Source organism: Lytechinus variegatus, chromosome 2 (genome assembly GCF_018143015.1).
Source record: "Lytechinus variegatus isolate NC3 chromosome 2, Lvar_3.0, whole genome shotgun sequence".
Classification (NCBI taxonomy): domain Eukaryota; kingdom Metazoa; phylum Echinodermata; class Echinoidea; order Temnopleuroida; family Toxopneustidae; genus Lytechinus; species Lytechinus variegatus.
Genome location: NC_054741.1, coordinates 19,462,437 through 19,483,619, shown reverse-complemented (window position 1 = coordinate 19,483,619; position 21,183 = coordinate 19,462,437). Strand labels below are relative to the sequence as shown.

The 21,183-nt window shown below is 35.8% G+C and overlaps 1 protein-coding gene across 1 annotated transcript in view; it reads right to left on the bottom strand.

The window, feature by feature from the left end:
* Positions 1-21,183, bottom strand: part of LOC121407510 — a 30,220-nt gene that overhangs the window by 6,099 nt on the left and 2,938 nt on the right. Inside the window, exons 2-3 of the mRNA XM_041598635.1 lie at positions 2,111-2,306; positions 1,170-1,541 (exon numbers count right to left, since the gene is read on the bottom strand). Coding sequence (XP_041454569.1) covers positions 1,170-1,541; positions 2,111-2,306 — 568 coding nt within the window. The remainder of the gene's footprint in view (positions 1-1,169; positions 1,542-2,110; positions 2,307-21,183) is intronic.

Sequence of the window (21,183 nt, the reverse complement as noted above, 5' to 3'; positions counted from 1 at the left end):
CATTCACATTTTAATAATTAAAATAGGAAGCACTATTAAAGGGGTGGTCCAGGCTGAAAATATTTATAGCTTAATACACAGAGTAGAACTCACAGAGCAAAATGCTGAAAATTTCATCAAAATCGGACAACAAATAATAAAGTTATTGAACATTAAAGTTTAGCAATATTTTGTGAAAACAGTCGTCATGAATATTCATTAGGCGAGCTGATGATGTCACATCTCCACTTTCCGTTTTCTTATGTTATTACATAAAATCATATTTTTTTCATTATTTCATACTTGTGTGAATAAAAAGTCTCCCTTATAATGAAATAAGTTGCAGCAATAAATATCTAATGCACTAAATCAGTTGTCAATCCAATTTTCTAGTTCTTGGAGGAAAAAATTTGAATAAACCTAATTTCATATAATAAAATACAAAAGAACAAGTGGAGATGTGACATCATCAGCCAACCTAATGAATATTCATGAAGACTGTTTTTACAAATTATTACTAAACTTTAAAATTCATTAACTTTGCTATTTGTTGTCCGATTTTGACGAAAATTTCGGCATTTTGCTTAGTGAATTCTACTCTATTTATTAAGCTATAAATACTATCAGCCTGGACCACCCCTTTAAGGGATTTAATTTTAAACATCATTCCTTGTTTGCAATCCGATGATTAACAGGAATGAATTAACGCATAATGTAGACAATAATATAAGAAAATATCATAGCACATGAACACCACATAAACAAACTTTTTTTTGCCTGAATCCTCAAAAGGGGGTTTAAAATAGAAGGGTATTTAAACTATAGATTACGCAGATTTTGGGCATCACTTCAAGTAATTCAGAACATACACTGAGAGATGTCAAATAATAAATGTGTGCTTATAGAAGAAGGTTTCTAAATTCAAGCTTGTTGCTAAGATTTATTTGAATCGATTTAACTACAACTTTGGGCTACTTAATTTATATGAACAGAACTAACAAAGCAACTAGTGTATATTCAGTGCACTTTGTCAAAGGTGCTAAACCTATCATTGGATTTTTTGGCAGTGTGAGCATTCAGTGGAATTATGCACAAAAGTTGCATAGTCCAAGCTTAACCCCCCCCCTTTGAATCAAATCTCTTCCAATAATTTGGGGCTAAATGTATTACATGCATATGTATATGCCTACCATTTGGCCATCATCTGGCAGATTTGCCAGGTTGCCTGTACTGGATGTGACTCTTCCGTTATTCGGCTCACTCTCCGGCTGTTCCTCTGTGCTCTGTCTTGAAAGCTGTTCATCGTCCTCGGAGGATCGTCCAATGCCTGCATGCCAAGTCGGCGGGGAGTTGACAAAAGGTCCAGACTCTCCAAAGCAGACTGCAATGCTGCGCGTTCCATGGGCGGAGTCGAGGTGGCTGTTGAGCTGGGCACGGTCCTCAAAGACAAAGAGGCACTGTTTGCAGAGGAAGCATCGGCGTGGGAAGTGGACCTCTGACATGTGACTGGCTATCACATGTTCAAGGGGACTGCAGAAGGAGCAAATACGGCACTTGAAGACCTGAAGCAAAGAATATCGAAACATATGCAATAATTCCAATAATTAATGATTAATAGTACAGTTTGTAGCTGGCAATTAATTCATTCGAATTCGTACTTATTAGAGTGTCACTTTCTAAAAGATGTTAAATCACTCATTTTGGGTATAAAAGTTAAATAATGGAATGTAAAAATATTTGTTTAAATCTTACACTCATCAGGGTTTTTAAAACTCGCTTATCTTGCTATATGCTTTACTAAAACCATTTCAAGCATCAACATGGCAGAAATCCTAGATAAAAATAATTTCTTTGTAAAACAAGACATACTGCACATGTACATAAATACATATCCAAAATATTCTCTCAGGCCTTAATTTTTACAAAAAACCATATATTTTTGGTCAAGGCCACTTTTCCATCACACACATTTCTGTATCACAGAACAAATGGCAACTGAAGAAAACTATATCCCAAGCCATTGAGACAAATTAAAAGGGCATCCAAAAGGGCATCAAATGAAATAACCCTCGTGATGATGGATTATTTAATCCCTATTCAGTAATTTGAAGAGCCGATCTCCTGTCGTTACCTGGATGACATCAAAGTAATTTCTGAAGTGCTGCAGCTGGGAGTCAATGACCCTGACCTCCGCGTAGGGGTCAGCGGCCGGACTCCCTCCTTCCCTGGGTTCCGTCATCCTGGGAGTTTCTAAGCTTGGACTTCTCAACCGTCTGGCATGGTTGGGAGGGGATGTATCAACGCTGGAATTCACAAAGATCTCTTTCCTACACATGTACAAAGAAATGGATAAGATGAAGAAGAAATGTGCAGAAATTATTATGGTGAAATTGTTCTCAAGAATACAGTAGGTCAATTCCAGCCAAATGTTGCATTTTTCCATTTTTAAAAATTTCTTTTCTGAGCAATTTTGTTTCTTCTGTTTAAAAGTATACAGTTTTAGGTTTACAAAAACATAATTATATTTACTATACCCTCATTCATTCATAAAATACACAATGTGCACTCTGTTGCACTTTGGTACTAAGATTTCATAGAAATTGTACAACTTTGACCCATCCCTGGCTCCTGGCATGCAAAGGGTGCTGACGAAAAATTCCACTGTCCTTGTGACCTCCAAGCAGTAATTTACCATTAGCTGTATTGTTTTACATGCTGCAGTGAAACGGTGAGGCACAAAATACATTTCAATGTATGTATGTTTGATGTCCCATAAGTCACAGTTTTAAGCATTAAGTTTCCCTCATATGCTACCATAGACTCCTGCAGACAAGTATTGGACTTTTTTATCTACCACAGTACATGCTTGCTTCAACAAATCAAGCTGTGTCTGCATTGGACTTGAAATAACTATACTGGGGGGACATACATTTAAGTCCCATAAGTCACATGTCCCATAAGTCACACATACAGTTCGTAAACCATGCCACCTTAAAGCTGTCCATGACATCATAGAGTGAGATGAGAATGCTGAAAAGCTGGAGAACAGTATGCTGACTGTCAGAAAAAACAGTCAGAATATCATAGGCAGTGAATGGAACAAAAAAAAAGTTTGGATTGTGTGCCCATCCCCCCAAAAAGGAGAAAACTGAATATGATCTCTAAAATGCAAAGCTTGAGTACGGGTGAATTGGGTTTGTTTCACCCCAGCTTTTATTCATTTTTTTTAAAGGTCCAGATCACTCTCTCGGTTTTCTTGTCTCCTTGGAGTATGCATCCACTGTTTTACATATGATGTGAACTTGGTATATAGTTCCATGGAAACTAAACTTATTGCAATGTCCCATCAGTCACAAATTTTGTAGTTGAGCAACCCTCTGTATCCTGTCAAAATAAGAGCACCAGTCCTCAGATGCATAAGGCTACCATGAGCAGAGATATTAAAAGGGCACATACAGCTCTCCCTACCAGCCCCTGTAAATGCCAAAAAGTTGTTCAGAAGCTTGCAATCAAGTTTTCTTAGAATCATTCCTGCCGCCTGCCAATTGAAAGTAACATGTACAATTTGCAGAGTACCGAAGTGTGACGTCACAATGTCATGACATCGAATTGGCCGGTTCTAAACTGAGTCGCAGCTGCATAATCGTCAATACACATTTGTATTTGCAAAAATGGTGATGTGTGTTGTCCCTGGTGGTTACCAGCATTCTGAGAGTCGTAAAAGGGCACTGGTTCATAAAGCTAATCGTAACTTAAGTGACTTTAAGAACGACCGGTTATCCTTGTGGTTAATGTCATCATAAATTGGCAATGTACATGTATTAGCATGTAAGAAAGGATCACCAGTCGTTCTTAAAGTTGCTTCTAACTTACAAACAGCTTTATGAAACGGCCCCTGGTTATTTTGTTTAGAACCAGGCCGCCATGACACCATGGCAACTGACATCATCGCTTCGGTACTGTCTAAATGGTGATGTCCTTTATACAGGCATTCTGAATTTCTATGAAAGAGATGACATACATGTAACAACCCAAGCAGCTGGCAAAAAAGAATTTGAGATAGGGTGCACCCCATGATGTATATTTTTAACTAACTTTTTTGCATTGTAAAAGTGTATACATGTAGTTGATGAATCTTGATGTACCCTTTGCCAAATCGTGTCCCATACATGTAGGTTTCAAAATTGGCAATTTTTGGCGGCCATCTTGGCGGCTCTCCTGGATATTTCTTGAAAATCAATTATTTTAATATTTTTTGCAGGGACAATGGTAAAATCTTCCATGTAAATGAATACACTTTTTACTATACAAGTATACATGTAGTTTAGATAGTAGAATAATTAAAAAAAAATCATACCAAAATTGTTGTTTTTGTCAAAAATTTGCATGTGCACTAATATCTATCTGTTTTATCATAAACATCAACAACTAATGAAAAATATTAGCTTTCGACATGAAAGAGAATATATTAACAAGAATATTGATATACTTCATGGCAGCATTAATGTCTTAATTTGCTTACATACAATACACTGAAAAGGTCTTTTCTTACCATACTGTATGAGACAGATAGAGAAAAGCAACATTTATTTGTCCCATCTGTAACAAATATGTCCTATCATTTTGTCCCATCAGTCACAATGGAAAGTGTGTACATTCTTATTCTAATTGTTCATTTTTCATCTGTTTGCTAAATATTTATGATTGTAATTGTTTATTGATTACTTTGTTATTATTTGATTACAGTTCTTAAAGCTTGCTGAGAAGTTAAGAAGTTTTATTTGGTTAATGTTCCCTTTATATATTCATGAAGTGCACGAAAAGATGTTTCTGCCTTTTGTTGAATTTATTTCTGACACAATAGCATGAATTATTAAAGGTGTCATGTTATTAGGGAATATTTCTTCATGCTGAAATTAAGTTTGACTTAAAAAGTCATTGAGAGGAAATGTAAATTCCATGAAATGAGATAGGGTCCCATCAGTCACGTTCACTTGTCCCATAAGTCACACATGACTGCACACAACTACTGAAACAAATGAAATGAATCAAGTCCAATTCAAGTATTGTTTGTGAGCACTATTACTGGTTAATCTCCAAGTCCAAATTTAAAAACATTGTCATAAAACTGAGATAGATATGGCACTTTGAACAAAAGAGCTCAATTTGTGTGGTCCATCGATGTCCCATAAGTCACAATGACATTTCTGAATGTATAGCACCCTATGCAACCAAGCTGCAAGCATACATTTTTGTATGTAGTAAGTTTCAGTATTCTTCTTTCAGTTTAATAAAGTAAATCCATGTTTATGCAGCTACTATTTCAGATATGTACTTCAGTTATGTGGAAAAAAGTATCAAATGTCCCATAAGTCACAATGGAATTGACCAGTAGTATATCGGTTTCACATACATGTAATGTATGAAGGCACTACTAGGGAGTACAAAACTAAATGTTATTAATAATGAATTAAAATTTTGTTCACATTTGTCATTTTCATAGGATATTTACCCACAATAGCCTATACACTGTATGTACATGTATACGTACATCAATGACACGACCATATACAGTACATATAACAAAAACCCAAGCAAGAGAAAGGTGTACTTTTGTACATGTCCTATTTAGAGTACTTGTATGATAAAAGAATCAGTCTACACTTGTATAAGAAGAGGGAAGCAAAGTAAGGAAAATATTGTGGCATCACAATATCTATAGATGTTGTTAAAGCCATATTCAAATGATGTTCTCATTAGTCATTGAATCAGAAAATACATTGGTCTATCAACAACAATCAGGAACTACATGTACATTGACAGAAAGAATGTTACATTAGAGCTTAATAAAAATAGGTATAATTTGTACATTTCAGGGTATGCACCTAACAGTATCCATTATCAAGAGGCTTGTGGGTCAACCATTTTCTTTATGATTAGAACGATTATGTACAAGATAGCATGAACCATGAGCAAGAATTGAAAATTCTATAAATTCAAAGTTAAACAATGAATCGAAAGTCCAGGGAAGAAAAAGAATAAGCAAAACCATATTGGTGAGGTCTGGAAATGAAAACTGGAATGGAATGCTTGTTTATAATCACTTTGAAAGAGAAACATTGTGATTAATGCAAACGTTGATTATGTACATGTTGGTCGACCAATCTCTCAGGATTAAAGCGTACAAGCACGCATTCATAGAAACACACAAACTGTAATTAAGACCTTTTAGTTTATACATCTCAGATTCAATGAGCGATAGGCACATAGAAATAACTGCCAAACTTACTTTATCTTGAGCATGGTTCATGTCTTGTGAGTAAAAGAAAATTAAGAAGCAACATAAATGAATGCCATGAAGGCAGGTCACACATGTATGGGTGGAAGTGATTTGCAAGGTCATTTCAAATAAACTCCATCAAAAGAAATTAGTATTTGAGGGTTAAATCCTTCAAACAGTGGTTTTGCAATGCAATTTGGGGAACCTCACAAATGCTTCTGGGCTTGTAATGTCAATTACAGTCATCATCCAGTCAACAGAACATCAAAGAGGGCGAAATGAGAATGTTTCAACAATAAAAAAAAAATCCCTTCAAATTTCTATAAACTGCAGATATTTTGCTTTATTATGATGTAGGCCTACCTGACATCCAACTGCTTCTAGACCTTTCCTTCTAGTTGTATGAAGGGTTTATTTCCAATTCGTCTAATTGCCAACTCGTCTACTATCACTTGGTCTACCATCAATTCGTCCACTCACCACATGGTCTACTATCATTTAGTCTAATGCCGTTCCGTCTTTACCAGTTGGTCCAATAGCCATTTCGCCCATATACTATTTGGTCTAATTGGACTAAGTGTTGAATTGTGCAAAATGAAAGAAAATTCAATTTAAATGGATATTAGACCAACTGGTTATGAGACGAAATGGTCATAGATGAAATGGTGATTGGACGAAGTGATGATTGGACCAAATGGTTGTAAGACGAAATGTTGGACAGAATCGCAGAATAGCATTAGACTAAATGAAAGTAGATCATGTGGTGAATGGACGAATTGGCAATTTACTGCATGAAGCCCTACCTGTAGCTACCTGCACACTCAAGTACTGTACTGCTTCAGATGGACAGGTTCTTTCTCCTCTTTATCACTTTACTTTAATGAATCTGTGGGCACTGCCCTTTATACTTCTATCAAAACTATATGGAAATGAATCTGTAGGCAGGAGGATATTTTTAAGTCCCTTCAAATTACTCTGATCTTTGAAAGGCTTACCGGTAGTACATATACCTCCCACACATCTACTGCAGTCAACAGGGAAACTACATGTATGTATTTCACTATTGAATTTATATCTTTTTAGATTAGCAATGGATAAGCAATGGAGATACAGTAGTACAAAACTTTGCAATTATTGCATGACAATTCACATTTCTTTTATCAAGGGGAGGGCAACCAAACTAGAATTGAAGACAGGCATTTATTCTCTATTGTAATGTGCATTTTCTTGTACTTATCTCTACTTTTTGTTCTTGCTGTTTTCTAAGTGCCTTCAGCATTTAATCAAAACGGAAAAGACGCTATATAAATCCTGTGTATTATCTATCATTATTTATTAAGGTCTTTGGTATTACTCGGCCAGGGATGGAACCCTCTACCTCCTGTTCATGCGGCGGACGCTTTACCACTGAGCCACCATACCCGAGAGAAAGGTTTGGCACAAATCAACATCAGAGAATAATAAACTTATCAATTTCCTTTTTTAGATTCAATGTTATTGTGTCACATGAAAGCAACTTCTTTTTGACAATGTCATGTAGGCCTACATATTTTCATAGAGTGCCATTTTCTCAGAAAGTCATTTCACCTGTGCATTCATCACACATAGACACACAAAATTGTAATTTACATGTTGATGTTGATTGCAATATGCAATTGTATAACAATAACAATTCAGTAATCCCTATCAAGTGCCCTTTTCTCAGAACATGAATTTCCATAATTGAAAATAAACATAATAAGATACCAAATAGGTAGTTATCATGTAAACTGTTAAAAGTAAATGATATATACCTTTGCTAGTTCAGACTCATGTTGATACACCCTGGTATACATGTATATTGGTAAACTTGCATAGTGTACATGTACAGTAGATCAGCACAAGTCATCGCATTTAAATGGATGAATAATTCAAGCAGATGTGTGGGAGGTTCTAGCCAAATCCAGAATGGACAATCCAACACAAGCAATAGCTTTATAAATTAATACAAAAGTTGAATCTCTCATAAGCTTTGTCGACTTCATTTATAGAGTTGTTTATATACATTGTACTGTATAAATGTATAAAATATTTATATCCGAAGGAACTGGTGCTGCGCTAGCATCATGAGCATCTCTGGACAGTGTGTGCGCTCAATAAGACATCATTATTACTATCATTATCACTATCATGATCATCATATTATTATTATTATCATTATTAGTAGTAGTATATGTAAAATGATATTGATGAATATCCAATCTCTAAGAGTGCATGTACATGTAGGTATAAAAGTGGGGTTGACAATGTATCTGGACCAATATTGCACCAAAATAAATAAAAACAAAAATATGGTACACTGTAAGCATACAATGTAGCCTACATGTATCAGAGTTCTGATTTTGATGAAATTTTCTCCATTTTTGTTGTTGTTGTTGCATGTTTGATTTTACTATTTAAGCCAGAGTACCCATTTCATTGCACCTCCCATTAATATTCTCCTCTATCATGATTTCATATCCAATACAATGATCACTCTGTACATGTATGTTCAAAACATGACGACAAAGAGCTAATATTCTGATATATATCATGACAACAGCAGTGGAAAGTAAACTAACATTTCTTTGCTGAATGTTTTGTGGTTTGCATAGTTTCATTTTATTCCATAGCGAAGCCTGATAATTGGATCGCATATATTGGCAAGATGCAAACACCTATTGTTCAGGAGAAACCAAAAAAAATCCCCTTTCCTACTTCCAAGATGACATAATACTTGCAGGAAAACATAATGCCAGACATACATTGTACTGAAAAGGGGATTTACAGCTAACAAAAATATACAAGCTCTGTGGTTTATTTTGAACTGTTTGCACTGTAGGGGTGAATATGAAATAGATATCAAGCGACTGAACAGGAACATTCAGGTGATTCAGTTTTTCCATTTCTTCCTGGTCCGTGGTTAATATCTTAAAACTGGTATATGACACAATCACACAAATTATGCAAAGTAATAATTCAGCTTATACATTTAGCACTTGATCCAACAGGAGTTTCAGGACAATTTTGATCATTATAAAGCAACAAATACAAAAAATATTAAAAGGGGAAAAAATAAAAAAATGAAAGTCAGATTATACTCATTTCATTACTATGCAAGAGCAGGCAACATAAAACACTATTATGCATACATATGACACCTTATTTTTTCAATTTGTATCGATGTGATGAAATTACAACAAGTCATCATCCTCCGTGGCAAAAATTGGTTGTAGGCATAGCCTTGACATACCTGTAGCATTTTAAGCCAGTTTAATAAAGATGATATATACACAGAGTGCATCAATACTGTGTGTAGGAAAGCTTATTGTGAGGAGCCTGGATATATGATGCACATAATCAACAATCTAAAACACGAATAGATGTACATATGTACTGTAGTTGTACAAAGCTCTCTAACTTCATATGCCAATGGCGTGAATACACACAACTTTGCACACAATATTCAAGATGCATTGCAGTACAATTATCTTTAATTATCTTTAATTATACTGAAAAAATAAGTATAAAATATTGATGTTCATAGTAGCACACTACATTTTACAAGTAGGCCTATATCCTTTGTATGCAATCATTTCAGATTTCAGAACACTCAAGTCCAACTTCGAAAAGCAGTCAGTGTGTCAATAAAAACAAAAATCTAGCATTTAATTTGACAATCAGATTTAATCTCAATATGATGCCAACAATCAGATACACGTCCTTTTCCAGATAAACAGCCATAATGCAATACGCCTTCAGTGTACATGTACATCCTCTCAGAGAGAAGTACAATGTACTGATCAGGAGATGCCTCGAGTGTTGCAAACCTGTATAGAGAGACTATCTTTTTTTTTCAATGCTCATATCATAAACACTACCAGCTAGCATACATACATGTACTCCAGACCACAGCCCGACCCTTCAGCAGCGATAGACGAAAGAATAGGCATCACTGTAGCAAATCATGCAATCTTCAAGTCCACGATCAAACTACTCCGTGTTCATAACTTGGGCTCCTCTTATTTACAGATGAACAGTTTCCTAGGACCCTAACTTGTATTTCAACCAGGCACCTCGATGTAAGAGCTCTTCTCTGCAAACAATGATGTACGTGCACAACACTTTTCATACTGTACGGATGTAAGAGTTCATCAGTTTGGTGCTTTCTGTTGAAGCGTCAAGTGGAGTAATGGCGAATGCAAATGAGTTCACAAGGAAACGCTGCGTCTTCTGCTTGATGGGAGACAAGCAAAGATGGGGGCGGAGATGTGGTGTTGGCAATCCCTTTTGAACACCCACATAACTTGCCGCATGTGGGTCCACGTGCAAGCTGGGGAAGATGCCTTCTCAGGCGAATTGAGGGTAAAGGGGGATAAAACTAAAAGTGCGCCAGAATCGGGCGAAACTTTGAACTGCCTTGAGGTTTCATTTTATTTCTAAGCTAAGAGGGTTAATTGGGGATAGCCTGGAGCAAACACAGAATCCAACACCATCATCCTGTAATTCCCAGCATAACTTATTCAATGATACTACAAGGATCTAAATAGATTTAGTAGTACATGTAAGTGATACAAAACTATTCATTCTATTTCATAAATCTCAAATCATATGCACTATATCTCTTGAGATAAGGGTTGATGTAAAAAGTACTAGGCCTACCCCCCAATTCGCTTCAATTTGCCATTAAAGTTTAAGCTATTTTTCACAGAACTAGAAATAAAATTGTCACTGAAAGAAAAAAACACAAATGAAAGAGTGCAGAATTGCTCTAGAATGAATGAATTCATCTATTTGTGTGGATCAAATCAGTGCAACCTTATGCAGTCAGTAATTAGATGAACGACCTATTAAACAACTTCAGAATAAAATGAAGGCCGAAATGATCAATTGTTGTCTCCAATAGCAACAATAATGCCCTGTAAAACAAACCTGAGATCATATAAACAAGGGATGCTGAATTGCCAGGAACTGAAAATTATAGATGCAAATCACACTTGATTTGCCCTGTGTACATTTGAGTTAATTACACTTTTGAATTGAAGCATTCTTTAAAGGGAAACAATCCTATAGCGATAACGGTATAAACCTGTAACTAGTGGGAATGACAAAGAAATCCTGCCAAAAGTACTCTTATACTACTCTGCATGCATAGAAATAAATGTGTAGGGACAGTGATTTTTTTCCCGTTTTACCGGTAGATAAAATGGAAATTCCATTTGGTTCTTATATTTTTCATGTAAAAATTCATGGAATTCACCTTTGCAAAATGGAATTCATGTTTTTGCTGTGTACATTTTCAGTGACAAAATGGAATTTCTATTTTTAAGATCAAGTTGAACCTGAATTACAGATTTTCAGAAACGAAAAAGACTATTTTTTGAAATTTATGGAAAATCACTGTCTCTGTGTGTGAAATTATTCCATGAATTCTTTTCAATTTTAGTATTTTCTCCAAGAGGAATGCAATGTAAACAGTCAAACTCTACATTATCAGATAGTACCTTTATACAAGTAAGCTTGCCATTAAAACAAACAGTACTTCTGTTGTGTATGCTGGCAAAATTAAATGACTGTCACTAAAAAAAACTGAAAATGGGCAAAAATTGAGCATTTGGGCTACATGTATGCTCTACGAATGTTTATTGGTGCCAAATTTCTATTGTATTGACTGACGTGCTTGTATGACTTGTAGAAAAATGAATGACACCAACGCCATAAGAGACGTTATTTTTTTCATATTTATGAGCTATTTTGGGATCAAATATACACATATACCGTAAGTAACGGTGTATTAACCGCACCTTTTTCTCGGCGGGATAAAAGCAAAAGTCGGGGGTGCGGTTTATACACGGTGACGGGTCTGAGCCAGCCCGCCGTAACCCCTCCCGTACATGTACGATGTCTGCCAGTTCACAACACATCGAGTGGCCGGGCGTAGCCGCCCAGGCAATGTCGTTTAGAGGGGTATGAGCCGCGGGTAATGGGAAGCGATTAAGATCTTAATTAAATGTTGTTCATAACAAACGCACCCACCTTCATGACACTAATTTTGACTTTATTCTCGATTCAAAGTAGTGAATTTCCCTGGCTAATTTAAAAGAGACGCCAAGCATACTCAGTAATATTTTGTCACTGCTGAGCGAGAGTACGAGTGGAGTTAGCTGAGAGATTGCGTTGTAATGTGGTTATAGTGCGACTTAAGCTGGCGCTATTCAAAGTCCCGTTTCACGCCAGCGCCAGCTTGTTTTTTCCTTCCTAGATTCTGTTTGCTTTTCATAAGATACCATGTAAACCACGCACGAGAGAGAAGGCACGAAGCCGTAAAAAACAACTGGAAAAAATGTCAATTTCTTTGTTTCTTGAACCTTCCTGTAATCCCGTATCCAAAATTCATGCTAAGACATCAAATTTCTGAAAGTGATTGTGAGGGCAAGAATTGTGAATGTTTCTTCCTCCTACGCTGGAAAAGACACAGATCATAATTTGATAAGACGTACTGGCATGACTGGTACTGTATCGTAGTTTGCAATGTAATGGCAGTGCTGTGTGTGTGTGTACACTGAGGTGAGTGAGTGTGTAAGATGCCAATATTGGCGGGACCGTTCTTTCTAACATTTGTAGATAAATTGATCAAGAACAGCAGATTACTGCTTACCTGTAACCTCTTTGGATACTTTGAAATCTTAAAACTTAGATTTTGTTTCTTCATACCTCAAATATGCATGTTAATGTGAGAATTTTTTTTTTTTTTTTTTAGTCCAAAGTTGGGGGTGCGGTTAATACACGGGTGCGGTTAATACACCGTTACTTACGGTACATGGTGAATATATTCAAAATAGCAGGGTTAGCTAGGCAATTGCAGTACCGGTATGCATGAAAATCTACAGTTTGGAAACTTGGCCAAGCCAAGGAGAGTGCCCTCGGCATGCCCTATGTGCGATAGAACCAGCGCTCTTATTCAGAGATAGACACTAATGAAGTTATACCACTAGAACTTGAATTTAACCTTAAAAGGGATGTTCTGAGCTGAAGATATTTGTATCTCAATAAATAGAGTAAAATTCACAGAGCAAAATGATGAAAATTTTATCAAAATCGGATTACAAATAACAAAGTTATTGAATTTCAAAGATTTGCATGATTCCGGTGAAACAGTTCGAGGCATTTCTTCATGAATATTCATTAGGTGGGTTGATGATGTCATATCCGCACTTGTTCTTTTGTAGTTTATTATATAGGTTTATTCAAAATTTTCCTACCAAGAACTAAAACAATTGGATTGAAACTGATTAAGTGCATTAGTTATTTCTAGCTGCAACTTATTTCATGGTAATGAAACAATTATGATTTAATGTACATGTAATAACATAATGCTAATAACAACAATAATTATGTAACTTATACTAATCGTTTGCACCAAGTTCAGAATATCCAATGGGCATCATTCCATGAACAATAAATATCCCTTATAAATGCAAGGCATATGCAGTGTACATATACTGCCATCACACGTACCATTCAGCTCCTAATACAATAAATCAACTTTAACATGGAAATCATTAAAATTCTGCCTTGTCTAGCTGTTATTTGGCTTGAAATTTGATGGCAAAGCACCATCAAGCATCATCTGCCAGGGAACTCTTTTCAATTCCTGTATATGGAATATCAGAAATTTTTTTGAAAATTCCCAAAATTCTCACAAAATTCCCATTCATTCCCATGGAGAGTTTCCACCGCGAAAATTCTGCAACCCTTTACCAAAGTTGAAAGTTTGTGGCAAATTTCAAGAGTAATGGTAAAAAAGAACTGGGAAAGTAGTTTTCCTGTTTTGTTTTTTTTCTGGGGGGTGGTAAATTGCACATTCTTACCATGGCAACGCGATTTTCGACACATGGGGGGGATACGTGTACTGTAGGAAAGCAAACAGCTGCCCACACGTAATATGCAAATGCACGGTCAGTCAGATCATTGTATCGGCACTGCATTGACTTTGTACGTGAAAATACGATACAACGTTTTTGACTGATCGCGTGCACTGAAATCTCGATCAGGGTTGTTGTATCACCTATGGCGTTTTTGTACAGTATGGAAAATCTAAACCGCTCAGAACAAAATAACAAGCATGTACATGTAGCTCTCTTGCAATATTTTCTCTGATCCTTGGATTTGTGTTTTAAAATAAAGATATCAATGTCAAGTGATTGTCTTGGTCTTTTCAAAAATGTATTTTTCTAGCAATGAAAATGTTGCAATGCTGGGGAATCATGTGTAGAAATTATAGTAACCTTTAAAGGGGAATGAAATCTTTGGAACAAGTAAGCTTGTGTCGAAACAGAAAAATCAAAGATTAAGAACAAAGAAAGTTTGAGAAAAATCGGACAAATAATGAGAAAGTTATGAGCATTTGAATATTGCAATCACTAAAGCTATGGAGATCCTCCCATTGGCAATGCGACAAGGATGTGTGATGTCACATGTGAACAACTTTTCCTTTGATGGACTATAAAATACCCTCAAAATGTCTCTTTTTGCTTTTTCTTATGGTGATGCAAACTTTTTATCCATGATGTATTCTTTAAAAATCTGTATTACATGCCCTCCTATAGGAAGAACACATGATCTACTGATAGAAGTGATAAAAGAGGCAATTTAAGTGAAATATATACTAAAGTAATGGGGAGAGTTGTTCACAAGTGACATCAACATCTTTGTCGCATTGCCAATTTGAGGATCTCCATAGCATTAGTGATCGCAATATTCAAATGCTCATAACTTTCTCATTATTTGTCCGATTTATCTCACTTTTGTTGATCTCTTTCTTTGATTTTTCTGTTTTCATACAAGCAATCTTGTTCCAAAGGTTTCATTCTCCTTTAAAGTCTATTTTCTCTAAAACGGGTTTGCACTGTCGTTTGTGTGATACGACGGTTCAGACGACTGCCAATGATATTTGCAATAATGATGAAAACTGAAAAGTATAAGATTAATGACTGAAACAATTCTCAAAATATGTGTCAAATTTTTAAGGTATGAACCAGTCAAATCTTCTCAAATTATTACATTTTCGCATATTAATTGGACAATTTTTCTCATTCGTTATTTACATGTACAAAAGAAAATTTATCATCTATGCCATTTTCTAATATTAACTAGCTAGACTTTATACAGTAGTCACTTTATGCCATTTTCCTATTTTTTCTCTTTATTCCTTTCCTTTCTTCTCCTTATTTGTTTTTATTTCTTCCTCTCTTTCTTTCTATTTTAAAAATATTTTTATTATTTTTACACATTTCTTCTTTCTTTCTTTCTTTCTTTCTGTCTTTCTTTCTTTCATTTTTATCTTCCTTTTTGAATTTTGTTCATTTTCTTTTATTTTTCTTTCTTTTTTTCTTTCGTCTTTTCTCTCTTCTCCATTTCTTTTTCTCTCTCTCTCTCTTTATTTTGTTGCCTTTTTTTCCTTCTTCTTTCACTTTTTAATTTTTTTCTCTTTCTTAGTTCCTTTTTCGTTCTTTATTTCTTTCATTCATTTGTTTTTTTTTACTTTTCCCCTTTTATCATCCTTTTTATTCTCTTTATTTCATTTTTTTCTTTTTTTTTCTCTTTTTAAAATTGTCTGTTTTTGTTTATTTCCTTCCTTTTCTTTCTATTGTTGTTATTTAAATAGCTTATACGGCGTGTGACATTCAGCAGTGAATATTTGCGCCAGTATAATTTGCGGTTAATTTCATATAACTTTTCTGTATCAATTCAATAAATGTAGGATATAGCGCTACATCATTTGCACAGTTGTGGGAGAATCACAACAGACTGTTATTACTGATCACTTAACCACTTTAGATGTATTTTCTGGCCAAGCCTGGATCGGTACGTTGATCAGGTTTCTCAGTTACAGCATGAAGGGCATGCGTAGCCTTAGGCCCCCCCCCCCATACCAGTCAAGGAAGTGTGATGTCTGTTGGCAAATCTCTTTCATCCGAGTTACGAAATATATATAAGTTACCGTAGTATGAAAATGTTAAGTTCAGAAAAATGCAGACGTTTTGGGTCTTGTGCAGATATTGTGCATTTGGTTAATTTTCACATGTTAATAGAATATAGGCCTAAATAATACTATAATTGAGGCCTAAACATTTTATGATATATAATATAGACCTACATGCATGCAGTATCAAAACACACACACAATGTTCTTCTATCAACATTGATTTTACAGGAACCATCAGACATTTACATATTTATATATACATACTACGGTGCGTATAAAAAACAAGTGGAATGCCTCTGGCCGTCTCACCTGCATCACGCGATTCAACATAGCAGCAGTGCTGACTTTGAAAACTACTATAACTCGCACAAGATGTTCAGTGATACTTGGTTACTCTTATTTCCACATTTTATGAACTAGACCAATACACTTACATAATGTTGTAACCCGCACCCGTTGCGGTACGGGTTAACCTGCCGGTATGCCTCCGATCGCGGGTTGCGGGCCGGGCCGAGTTCATTCTCAAACCCGCAGACCGTCATGCGAAAAAAAGGGAGAATAAACGACGCATAATAAAAACATTCACAGTGAAAATTGAGTTAAGATCATGTGCTTCTTACGTGGCAGATTCTTTTAGAGACGTAGATATTTCCTTTTAAAAATGCCGGCGTATTTTTGTCTTGTGAATAGTGAACAGGACTGAGTCTGAGACAGTTCAACATGATAAATACATCGAGTTGCTCTCTTTCAAAGGCCAGCGCCAGTGCGTGCATGCAGCGCAGTCAAAAGCAACCGCATGGGCCAATGAAACTCGATGTTGAGTTTCCCGTCCCATTTTTTCCAGCTCATAATGAGGAACCGATTTCATTATTCATTATTTTTCAGAAGATGAAAGTTTGACCTTTTGTAACCTTTTAACGCACTTTATTCTGTGGAACTTGAAGCCAGGGAAAAATTAATCATTTTTTTGGGGGGGGGCTCCATTTTCATTTTTTTTTGCAATATTTCAGGGGCTCTTTTCAAATGCTACGTTTTTGTATTTTGAGGAATACCTGTTCACTTATTAAATTAATTATTACTTGTTTAATATTGTATGATTTTTAAAGTTTTTTTTCATGCCTAGAATCTTGGATGTGGGTGTGTTTGTGTGGGTGAGACTGTGAGTTGAACTTGATATAAATGAATTTAATATCTAAATTTTACTCCATCTAATTCCAGTACTTGGCCATGTAATAAAGGCCCACATACCCTTACTTTTCCTGAAGTTCTTTGAAAACGCAGATCTCCACGAAAATTGTATTTCTCTATGGGGGAGTCTAAATTTGGTGAGAATGAACTCATTAATAACTTAAATATACATGACAATGAAGAAATCATCAAACTTCATTGGCAGTTTTGAAAAATATACCCGAAATATAAACTCTGTCTGAAGCAGAAAATCACCATCATTGAGGCCTTTACAGAGCGAATTGTCCCCCAGAGCTCTGGCAGAGAGACAGAGCTCAGACTAGCTAGCACAAGCGCCCATGCGTACGTGGGTGAGTCTCCCGTCGGCCTTGTAACAGATTGAGCTTTGATGATTTTTTTGTCTGATATTTAACTCATCCCCTGGAAAAATAAAACAAATGATTTTTAAGTTATAATTAGCAAATAAGATAAGTTATTTTGGATGAGTACTAGGCCGTATGATAACTCACCAACGCGAGTTTACTAGACTTTGGGATTTATTGAGGTAGCTCAACCATACCTCGAGCGATGTTCGTGCAGGCTCCACCACTTCTACGGTTGTTCAGTGGAGCCTGCACGAACATCCCTCGAGGTAAGTTGAGCATGCAGCGTCATTCCATTCACAAAAAAAGAAAGAAAGAAAAGATTTGCAGGTATTTACAAGATATACAAGTAATTGTCTTACTGAAAAGCTTATATTAATGTTTTAAATCAGTTTTGAATCTAGATATCCAAATAGTTTATTTTCAGAATTTGATTTTCAAACGCGGGCCAAATTTCATAACGCGGGCGACGGGAAACTGAACATCGAGTTTTAGCGGCCATATTATCGAATGAAATACAAAAACAGAAGGAAATAATATAGAGATAAACGAGAAGAAAAAATTGACTGTATCATTATCCAGGTATTTATTGCAATTTTGATTACTTTATAGACGAGGTCCCATGGAATTGAATATTGTAATTATGATTGTTGTGAGTCGCATTGTCGACCGACCTGGACTGAAAAACAACATTGCCGTCTGCCGATCCTTGCTGGGCAGCCTGGGCTAGCTAGCGCGCTGAGCTGCGGCTCGCTAGCTCCGATCCGAGGCGTTAATTGCGTAATGCTTTCAATTTCGAGATCAGAGCGGACCCATTTCGTGGTACAAAGTCACCCAAAAAACATTTTCTCTCCGGAATAAAAGGCGAATTTGCAAATTGTAAGTAAATTCACTCTAGGCTAGGTAGTAGTAGACATATATTTTCCTGATTTGAGCCTGTATAGTGTGGGGATTGCAGAAATAATGTTTTTCATTTTTCAAAGATAAATTGACTTGCGGGTTAAAACCCGACGGGTCAGCGGGTCCCGCTTGCAAATTATTGGATTATACGGGACGGTACGGTTCGGGTTTTCACTTGCGGGTTACAACATTACACTTACAGAGATAGGATGGGATGGTAATTCAACAAATACCCCCAATGTGGCCAAAATTCATTGACCTCACATGACCTTTGACCTTGATCATGTGACCTGAAACTTGCACAGGATATTCAGTGATACTTGATTACTCTTATGTCCAAGTTTCAAAAGTCAAATCAATAAACTTGCAAAGTTATGATGGTAATTCAACAGATACCCCCATTATGGCCAAAGTTCATTGACCTTTGACCTTGGGCATGTGACCTAAAATGCGCACAGGATGTTCAGTGATACTTGATTACTCTTATGTCCAAGTTTTATGAACTAGACCAACATACTTTCAAAGTTATGATGGTAATTCAACAAATACCCCCAATTCGGCCAAAGTTCATTGACCCTAAATGACCTTTGACCTTGATCATGTGACCTGAAACTTGCACAGGATGTTCAGTGATACTTGATTACTATTATGTCTAAGTTTCATGAATCAGATCCAAAAACTGTTAAAGTTTTGATTGTAATTCAACAGATACCCCCAAATCAGCCAAAGTTCATTGACCCTAAATGACCTTTGACCTTTGTCATGTGACGTGAAACTCATGCAGGATGTTTGGTGATACTTGATTAACCTTATGTCCAAGTTTAATGATCTAGGTCCATATATTTTCTAAGTTATGATGACATTTCAAAAACTTAACCTCAGGTTAAGATTTTGATATTGATTCCCCCAACATGGCCTAAGTTCATTGACCCTAAATGACCTTTGACCTTGGTCATGTGACATGAAACTCTAATAGGATATTCAGTAATACTTGATTAACCTTATGGCCAAGTTTCATGAACTAGGTCCATATACTTTCTAAGTTATGATGTCATTTCAAAAACTTAACCTCAGGTTAAGATTTGATGTTGACGCCGCCGCCGCCGCCGCCGTCGGAAAAGCGGCGCCTATACATGTAGTCTCACTCTGCTATGCAGGTGAGACAAAAAGTGGAAATTTTTGCTTGCTCGCTTCGCTTTCTCACAACTTTTTAAAACATTTTATCCGATCTGCCATATCTAGCTCCCTCAAAATTGACTCAATACACCATTCCCATTGAAAGAAATGATTCCTATCTTGTTTGTCCTGTCAAGCACATAACTTGGTCAAGGAATCAATAAACCCTTGAAAATAGGATTCATGTCTTTTATAAAAGGTACCATAACATAACTTGTTCACCATAATAACAGGATTTGAACCATTTCAAGGTATCCCAATTAACATTGCAAATCTTCTTGCTCGGGTTGACAAAAAGTCTTCTTTAATTACTTATGAAGGAAAATTCAAAGGTAAAATAAGTTGAAGTGAAAAAATTATTATAATTCAAGTAAATAAATAAGTTCGTAAATGAAATTTGACAGCATAATTCGAAACTCATTGCAAAGAAAATGAAAAGGTTAAGAGGAAGTCTGCTGATTAGCAAGAAGTCTGATCATCGAATTTCTCATTTCTGCTATTTTGGCGCAAGCCTCTTTTTGAAACCCCGACAAAAACGTTCCGTGTTTACTCAAGCATGGACAAAATTTATTTTTTAAACTCTTTGCACGCTGAATTAATTCTGAGGGGATCCATAATAATGACAATTGTTTCCATGTTATTTTCTTTAATTCAACATTTTCATATCCCACCATTGATACTTATAATTATCATAAGGATGTTACCCAAGAACTATTGCCTCTGATTAGCTTATCTAATTTGAAGGTGGCGGAGAAAACTAATTATTATGATTGTTGAATTTAATTGTACGAATGGGCAAGATTGCAACATCAGCTCGTATAGACTTTTCAGAACTGTTCGTTTTTTTATATGCACTGTAGTACATTTACATAAGAAAAAATACAACAATCGATTATTTCAATTAACAATGACTTAATTAGATAAATTACCTGAATCTTTGGGTATTTCTTACGAAGGATACCAAAGCTTTTTGATCCGAATACTCTGTTGAATTGAGGAGTCTCTTTATATCCAATTCACTTTGGGTGTGTTTATACTTCCATTGCGAGGACAGAATAAGAGTTTTCAAACATCGTTTCAGAACGCCGATCGTAAATGTGGTTCTGAGAGTGCTTTTATACCCATCATTTCTGAGGAGAAATCATGATCCCCAGCTGCCAACGAAAATCGTACTTTTCGTTGAACAAGAAAGCGAGGTCAAATTGGGCGAGAACTTTTCGAAAGTTTTTTTTTGAGAGTGTTGTTATGGTCGACTAATAATTTATTCAAACATTGAACAATTTCAGACATTA